The 9,837-nt window shown below is 33.3% G+C and overlaps 1 protein-coding gene across 1 annotated transcript in view; it reads right to left on the minus strand.

Annotated features, from left to right (window-relative positions):
* The window catches only part of LOC106471586 (myosin-2 essential light chain-like), a 14,738-nt gene that overhangs the window by 1,571 nt on the left and 3,330 nt on the right, over positions 1–9,837 (minus strand). The window contains exons 2-6 of the mRNA XM_013932195.2: positions 8,741–8,768; positions 7,649–7,789; positions 4,652–4,816; positions 1,912–1,991; positions 977–987 (exon numbers count right to left, since the gene is read on the minus strand). Coding sequence (XP_013787649.1) covers positions 977–987; positions 1,912–1,991; positions 4,652–4,816; positions 7,649–7,789; positions 8,741–8,768 — 425 coding nt within the window. The remainder of the gene's footprint in view (positions 1–976; positions 988–1,911; positions 1,992–4,651; positions 4,817–7,648; positions 7,790–8,740; positions 8,769–9,837) is intronic.

Here is a 9,837-nt window from a genome sequence, read left to right on the forward strand (position 1 = left end):
TTAATTATTCACACAATACATGTATATATATATCTTTATCAGTGCGTTTACTTGAGAAGGAATGCATCTCAAAGCTTTTTTTTTTCTCACAATGGTTAGATTTTAACAAGTTCCCTTACTTAATTATTCACACAATACATGTATATATATATCTTTATCAGTGCGTTAACTTGAGAAAGAATGCATCTCAAAGCTTTTTTTTTCTCACAATGGTTAGATTTTAACAAGTTCCCTTACCAAAATAACAGAACGATCATATAATTACTTTTGATAAGACTCCATTCCGGCTTTAATTAGCTTTCCTAATAATACTTATCTAACTCGGAGGAACTGCAAAACGACATTAACAAACTGGCTACAATGATAAAATACAACAACAGTAGTTGACGTTAGCAGAGTACATCGGAGGAACTGCAAAACGACATTAACAAACTGGCTACAATGATAAGATACAACAACAGTAGTTGACGATAGCAGAGTACATCGGAGGAACTGCAAAACGACATTAACAAACTGGCTACAATGATAAGATACAACAACAGTAGTTGACGATAGCAGAGTACATCGGCAACATGTTGTACTGTTGTGATGATACCCTGGCAACGTGTGTAGTTACTATCATTTATGAGCTTACCACATTTTAGCTAACTTAATAGATCAAGACAATTTTATACAAAATGTTGAATATTTCTCAACAACATCTTTGATGTTTCTATTTCTGATAAAAGCATTACAAGCTTGATGTATTTAAAATCTAATGAATGAAACACTGGCTTTGCCGTTCATATTGGCATTCAATATATTAGAAACTTACAGCTGTATACTAGGTTTTCAAATAACCAGTAGACTGTGTTGCTAATTTTTCTCGGACAATTATGTTAAGTGGGAATAATCTCAAACCTCCAATCACAGTAGGACTGGGCCACTGGGATAATTCCCAGGGATCTGGCAAGTCATCAGAATAAATATGAGATTTATTTTTACAAAAGCTATTTAAATTGGGCTTTAACGCCTAAAATCAGAGCATAGAAGAGCAATACATAGGTAATTACATTATAATTAAGAAATTCCTTTTGTGTGAGGTGGTTTTAATTCATGTAATTTTGTGGTCAAACAGGTCTATATTTTGATAAGATGAGTACTAAATGTAATCAACTTACAAGTTATTAGTTTACCTTCACAATCCATGGGGAATACCTTACAAGTTATTAGTTTACCTTCACAATCCATGGGGAATACCTTACATGTCTTTAGTTTACCTTCACAATCCATGGGGAATACCTTACAAGTTATTATTTACCTTCACAATCCATGGGGAATACCTTACACGTTATTATTTACCTTCACAATCCATGGGAAATACCTTACACGGCTTTAGTTTACCTTCACAATCCATGGGGAATACCTTACACGGCTTTAGTTTACCTTCACAATCCATGGGGAATACCTTACAAGTTATTAGTTTACTTTCACAATCCATGGGGAATACCTTACATGTCTTTAGTTTACCTTCACAATCCATGGGGAATACCTTACATGTCTTTAGTTTACCTTCACAATCCATGGGGAATACCTTACATATCTTTAGTTTACCTTCACAATCCATGGGGAATACCTTACATGTCTTTAGTTTACCTTCATAATCCATGGGGAATACCTCACATGTTATTATTTACTTTCACAATCCATGGGGAATACCTTACACGTTATTATTTACCTTCACAATCCATGGGGAATACCTTACACGTTATTATTTACCTTCACAATCCATGGGGAATACCTTACACATTATTATTTACCTTCACAATCCATGGGGAATACCTTACATGTCTTTACCTTCACAATCTATGGGGAATACCTTACATGTCTTTACCTTCCATAACAAAGCATATCTTACATGTTTATTAACTTACCTTCGTAATGCACATTTCCCTGAGAGTCCTCTTGACCAGTCAGCAGCTGCTCAACCTCGTCATCAGTAAGTTTTTCACCTAAAACAAAAAGATTACATTCACATAAGGTTCTTAAAGTATTGTACACTATCTGACTAATGTCTCATATAAGCTCTTGATCTACAGGATTTATAACGTTTATAATATTACTCTTAGCTCACAATATCAGTGATAGAAATATTCGCAATAATGTGGAGAAAAAGACTAAGGATGCTAAAATACCAGGGGAGTCTCAAACTGAATCAAATGTTGACCCCTACGTGCGACACGTGCTATGCTACTGATCTTTATTAAACTTGGAAGACCCTCCTAGGGCACCCTGGGAAGTGTCATAAGGGGTCAGTGTTTGGATCTGGTCCCCTTTGACAACCCATGGAAGCCACTAGTGTTCCCCATACTATTCTATATATCTCTACTAAACATTGAAGGTGCCCCAAGTCAGCATTTCTCAACTGCCAGTCCGTCACAACTGCCTTGCTGGCCCATGGGATTACACAAAAACAAACAAAAGGTTTCTCATCATACTTGTATTTTAGTGGTCTGTGACAGTTTGGGGAGGTAACAAACTGGTCCCTGGTATCAAAAATGTTGTGAAACCAAGAGTACTCTGGGAAGTGAAAGAGGAGCTGTATGTTTGGATCTGGACCCTAGCAGTACCTATATCTTCCCTGTGTAATGATGGTTCTGTCAGCTGGTCAAATACTACTGCTGGGATATTCATTCAATATCATCTGAATAATAAAGGCAAAACAGAATACAAACTTACTAGAGTGAACAAAAAGATTATACAGAATGAACACAAGATTCTCTCCCTCTGCAAGTGTGAAACTGCAGGATTGACAACATCAGTAGTTCTGTTCTGCCATTTGACAGTGATGCCAGCAGGTGGTAAACCGTTATAAGAATAATTAAACGGTCGAAGCTGGAGATGGCCGACAAGAGTCCATTGACCTCCTTCTTTTAAGCACAGTGAAATATTCATCATGTAAACCTCAGTAGAGTCCAAGATCAATTATTCCCTGTGCCTTTACACAGACTTTAAGAAACTTGTCTAATTTATAACTACACTCCACTTCTTGTGTTGCTGGCTTCATTGTATCTGAACCCTACAGTTACCTTAACAACTGAAGTTCAAACTACGTGTCAATTCAGGTGATGTTTAGAACATCATCATGTCTGGCATGCATCTTTGTCAATGCCACAAAGTTTCCAGGTGCACTTAAGTTCTCACGATCCCCTCAAAAAAGCCATGCACTGCTGCCCACAGAACACCACACGTTCGAGCCCAGAACCTAAATATGTGCCTGTTCTCCTTGATATTCTGCTATCTGTTTTGTATCGACCATTAACAAGGTGGTTGTCTGTGAGGTCTCCACACTCTCAATGAAAGTAAAAACTGATTGTTTGGTTGTCTGTAAGGTCTCCACACTCTCAATGAATGTAAAAGCTGATTGTTTGGTTGTCTGTGAGGTCTGCACATTCTCAATGAATGTAAAAGCTGATTGTTTGGCTTCTTCAAATGATGAACTTGCTGCATGCATCCCAACAACTTCACTCTTGTGACGACACTTTGTTCACGAGTGCACCCGTTTCCTTTCTGTCTTCAATACATCTCCAAAACACACCATTGTTTGGTGCTATAGGCATCCATTTTGGTGTTGTAACCTCCAAGGAGATGGGTTAGATATAAATGTCTTGACCTGATGGATAAGATATAAATGTCCTGACCTGCTGGGTTAGATATAAATGTCTTGACATGCTGGGTTAGATATAAATGTCTTGACCTGCTGGGTTAGATATAAATGTCTTGACCTGATGGGTTAGATATAGATGTCTTGACCTGATGGGTTAGATATAGATGTCTTGACCTGTTGGATTAGATATAAATGTCTTGACCTGTTGGATTAGATATAAATGTCTTGATCTGATGGGTTAGATACAAATGTCTTGACCTGATGGGTTAGATATAAATGTCTTGACCTGCTGGGTTAGATAAAATACATCACTGAGTTAAACTGTAATTAATGTTGAAACATAATACATCACGGATAGTCCTTACAAAGTTAAACTGTAATTAATGTTGAAACATAATACATCACTGATTGTCCTTACAAAGTTAAACTGTAATTAATGTTGAAACATAATACATCACTGATAGTCTTTACAAAGTTAAACTGTAATTAATGTTGAAACAAAATACATCACATGTGCAAGGAGCAAGTGGATATAATAGCCCATCAGGTCAAGACATTTATGTTTCAACATTAATTACAGTTTAACTTTGTAAGGACTATCAGTGATGTATTATGTTTCAACATTAATTACAGTTTAACTTTGAAAGGACTATCAGTGATGTATTTTGTTTCAACGTTAATTACAGTTTAACTTTGAAAGGACTATCAGTGATGTATTTTGTTTCAACGTTAATTACAGTTTTGCTTTGTAAGGACTATCAGTGATGTATTTTGTTTCAACGTTAATTACAGTTTTGCTTTGTAAGGACTATCAGTGATTTATTTTGTTTCAACATTAATTACAGTTTAACTTTGTAAGGACTATCAGTGATTTATTTTGTTTCAACATTAATTACAGTTTAACTTTGTAAGGACTATCAGTGATTTTACAGGTACTTCTTGTTCAGTTTTTAAAACACTCGTTCTTTGAAAGTTCTCTTTCAATGAGAACAACACACTTCTTACCAAGTGTTGTTAAAAGATGTCTTAGCTCTGCTGAACCAATGTAGCCGTTACCATCTTTATCAAAATGTCGAAGTCCTTCAATAAAATCTTCTGCTGTATCCGAGCTACGGTTTTTACTTACAGCCTGCATCATCGGAAGAAACACTTCAAATGTGATTCGCTCATCTACAGAAATATAAAAATAATATCAGAAACAGATTAAAGTTACGTATAACAAGTGTTTTGCTTAGGAAGAGTTCATAAAAATAATCTTTGTGAAATTTTCTGAAAATTTAAAAAGTTTTTTTTTCTTAAATCCTTCAATGCTAACTGAAATAAATGTGATTTGTTTAAATCATACAAACCCGTTTACTGCAGTGTCACAAGTATTATATGAAATATGTGTAAGTTCATCCTAGTATAAAAAGTCTGTTACACAACATCATGAAAATGAACAAAAATAGTGTTCCAGCAACTTTCTAAACAAAAAACAATGTACACCTGGTATTTTTACAGTTCACTGAAAGACTTTTTTTTTTCTATCCTTTCCCACACTCATTAGTTTGACACCTTTTGTTTATTTTTTGTAGGTCGTTTACATCACATATCAGTAGTTGTCAACTGCCATTTTGTGCATCAGTCTACAGGGAGATGTTGCAAAATATTTGAAAGACAAATATGTTTTAATAATACAGTTACTGAAGCTTATTGTTTTACACTGTGATTTTAAAGTACTCTAAAAATACTGTATGAAGCAGTCTGTGAAATCTTTGGATTCTGACCGAGTTAGTCCTCAGCTGGAAAAAGGTTGGAAATCACTGGTATGGATAACTCTGCTTCATGCTCGATAATAACAGTTCAATATCATTACTAAACTAAGTAAAATCTCAACAGTTGGAACTAGTTCAATAAGGATGTATTCTGTATCGTAAATAATGAAATAAGTTAGTTAAAACAACTGTCAAAATTATGTTCGAAAATTAATCTCTTAACTAATTTCTTCACATAAAACATGTCTAATTTGGTGAATTTCTTTGAAATTCAATATTTTTTTGGGGGATAATTATCCATAGCAGTTTCTAGTGTAAAAATTATATCAGAAAGCTATTTTTATGTCAAGTTCTTGAAGATTTATGTGGGGATCAGTTTTTATCGACTCTCTGGAACAAATAAGCTCACTTTGTTTATAAAGTTGCAAAATCACTTGGATTACACGAATCATGTTTTAATCTTTCTGTAAAAAAATAAAAACATACAACAGTTTACAGTTACCTGCAGAGCAGTTACGAACCAGAATACTTTCTTTACGTAATCTTAATTCATATTAGCATTTTTGGTTTCACTAAAGCTTCAGATAAGTATACAAAATAAAGTTGTTTAGTTATAATCTGTACATGTTTCTCGACAGAACATAAACAAATTTGCTAATTTTTTTTTAAAAGATTAGCAAAATCTTTTGGATTTTTATATCATCTTTACAAGAATAACTTACCAGTAAAAAAAAGAAAAGAAGAATCTAAAATTTTACAGAAACTGGAAATTGTTCAAAGTGACTTCAATGCCAAACTTAAAAGTGTAGTTGTTCCAGAAAAAAAATTAACTTACCAAAATATTATCACTTCTAATAAAAGTTAAACATATTTTTAAAAATATGTTATAAATCTACTAAGTTTCACTAAAGTCCTTCAAATGAATATGACATGATAAATGTCAAGTAACGGGGAAAAATAAAAAGGATGCTGTCATAAGGAAAATCCAACTTTTTCCCTTTTAGTTCGTTAGTTTTTCTGTAATTAATTTCAATTTTATAAAGAAATAAAACTGATGATAAGTAACTAGAATCTTTTTTGATACAAGCACCTCAAGTATATGTACATTGCTTGAGGGAAGATCAAGAAAAAGTATAGATAAGGTAATGTTAAAATGTAGTTTATTATCAGATGTCTTTTAATATTTCATGTAGGCTACTGAAAACAATGATAATTCCCTATTTTGTAGCCTTTACACTGTAATAGTTTAATTAATAAAACGTTTATTTTAATCAAAAAGTATGCACTCTTGTCAAATCATGTGTAGTTTCATTTTGGATTGTATGTTTTAATATCGATCGGAGCAGTGAAGTTTATTACTGTAGTTCGACACATATTGGATATATCTTTGTAAAGAGCAAACAGACAAAAAAAATCTAAGTCCAATTTTACATTAATTGAAGAATAAGGAATATCAATGTTTGAAAACAAAAGTTGATTGGAGTCTTTCACTAGCATTAAACAATACAACTGTTTTTTTCTTTTCATTAGAATCATTTGATTTTGACTTACTGTGAAAGTTGAATATCATATCGGAATGATATAACAAAATTTATGGACTCGGGTGTAACATGGAAAGCTGCCTCTAATTATACGAGTTTACCAAAAATATTCAATCAACATAAAAACCTAATTTAATTTTTTCATTATCTACCTGGTTGAGGAAGCTTGTCTTGTAACCCACTCATATATTAAGTGTATCCTTAAGTGGAAGAATGTCTTCAAAATAGATGACGGCATTTGCCATACCGTTGATTAATGGACTTACCGCAACATTTTTATTCCCAGAACTTGATGTCCTAATTTCAAGGTTTTCACTCCATTACTCATAAGTACAGTACTTTACAAAGAGTGGGAGTTAAACGAAAATGTTACACATTGTATCTTATAAACTAATCTAAATTAAGTAAAAATGTTTCTCTACTGTGAACCAAAAGTTTCTACCATAACTTTCTCTATTCTGCACACAGTTTTAGAAAGACACCTTTTTTTTTCAGTTTTTTGACTATTTTTTTTTAAGATATTACATTTGATATTACTGATTTCAGTACATTTATTTCTGTAGAATTTATTCAAAAACCATTATTGTGGGCTTAAATAAGGTTTAAGAGAGACAACATAAAAATTAACTAACTAAAGATTAATTGATGTATGAACCTCTGACTTGCCTCACTGAGGAAAAAAATGGTTTCTATAAGATTTAGCTTACCTGACTTTAACTGATGGGAGCATTTTTTAACTTCAGCTTCTGTGGGGTTCTGACCCATGGCACGGAATGCGTCTCCAAGCTGAGAGATGCTGATCTTCCCATCTCCTCGATTGTCGAACAAGGAGAAGGCATCCTGGAAATCTAGAAAAGTGTGCATCAAATTCTTCAGAAATCTCACTCAAAGCACACCGAAAGTGATATATTTCAACGAACAAGTCTCGTCAGTCAAATTATTATATCTACACCTTAAAAAATACAGTTATTATATTGGCACATTTAAAGTTACCTTGTTACTTTTTTTAATGAGAAATACACAAACTGTGTGCATATGTAACACTGGGTGGTGGTATCTGTCGTCGATCCGGCCTGTTACAGCAAGAGCTAGTGTTGCAATATTCACACATCTCGGCTGATTGTGTTTCTAATAATATTAATAAAGTGTAGTACTCTGGGTAGTTTCTCTACTTTCCTAATAGCAGGGACCAGCTTACTGCCTCCCTAAACTGTCACTAAAATGTAAGTACAATTGAACATCATTACGATCTACAAGTAAATATTCTGTATGTTTTTGTGAAATCCCAATGACTGATGTCAGTCTATGAATTTGATCTAGGTAATAGTTACATGAGCTGTAGAATTCTAACTCATTGAACAGAATGTACCTCTGAGGTTTGCATGTATCCTTCCACCTTTAAAAAAAAGGTTTTACTAAAATATCATTACACTAAAATCACAAAAATAACCTAAACAGTATTTTTGTACATTCTTAAAAAATCAAAAGAATTCTTTTTTCTTACACAAGCGAGATGGTAATTTCATTAGGGAAAAATTACATAAAAGTTAAAACCTAAATCGAAATAAAAATGACCGAGAGTAGGAAATAAAACGTAAAGCTGATTTAGTTGCATCACTCTATGATTAACTTTCTCTAACTTAACTGACACATCTTCTGCTAACATGACAAAAATTATTTCATTTCCTAATTTTTGTAATAAATATTTTGAATACTAGCTTTTTAAACTTCATTTTTAGGTCATATTTTCAATGAACTTACTTTTCTGATACTAAAGTCTTAAGAAATTTGATACATACCAATAATTTGGTCCTCGCTAAAACCAGCCTGTAAAATAAAAACAGATTCAGCAAGTTTCATTGTATAATGTATGTTTATTTTGCAACAGAACATCAGGATGATGGAAAATCAGATAGTGAAATGTTAAAACCCTTAAATATTTCCTAGAAAGAGTTATTGAACAGAGATAGTACACATGTTCAAGAAACATGGATGTGTTGATCATTTAGCTCATATATAACATAACTATTTTTTTTAACCAGTGTACATAAATGTAAATAAAGCAAAGGAGTTTGATTCTCTAGCTAGTAATATCCTCAATGATACATTAATTTGAAACAACTTTGTAGTTAAGTAAACTTCAACATCGAGAATGACTAGTTAGAAGCAGTGGTGGATCCAGAACGAATTTAGAAGTGATAAACTAGATGGAAGGCAATGCCACCCACTCTTTGGCTACTCTTTATCAATGAACAGTTGGATTGATCTTCACATTACAATGCCCCCATAGCTGAAAGAGTTGGCACATTTGGTGAAGGGTCTAACCACCAGGGTTATGAATGGACACATTAATGGTTTTAAAATATCAACAGATGAAAATATTTGTGTGGGCATATATATATACACACACACACACACACATACATACATAGAGAGTGAGAGATAGCATGTTTGTGTAGTTTCTTTTGGAAGGGGTAAAACGAGGACAATTATGAAGGACTATGAAAATGGTTTCTAATTACAAGATCTTGACCAGTGTTCCCTCTAAGATGCCAACTGCCCAACAACCAATCAAGCGCCACATACTTCATTATTCCAGCCACGCACATCCTCAGTAATGGTGATAAGTCTTAACATGTTGATGGCCTTAATGGCCCTGGCAGTCGATAGGCCTAAAGCCCAAATAATCAATTGGTAGCATTGCAAAGCAGCCTGATGATCCAATAGGATCGATGGTCTAAAAATACCTAAAAATTAATTCCACACTTATATATCTTCATTTAATGATAAAAACCATAGTTTTTGGCTTTTCTTTACATATAGACGCTTTATACATTAAGAACGACTGAAATAATAATTTGAGTAATAATTAATATGTAATAGTTACTTTATAGAT

This window comes from Limulus polyphemus, unplaced genomic scaffold, assembly GCF_000517525.1.
Source record: "Limulus polyphemus unplaced genomic scaffold, Limulus_polyphemus-2.1.2 Scaffold4715, whole genome shotgun sequence".
NCBI lineage: Eukaryota > Metazoa > Arthropoda > Merostomata > Xiphosura > Limulidae > Limulus > Limulus polyphemus.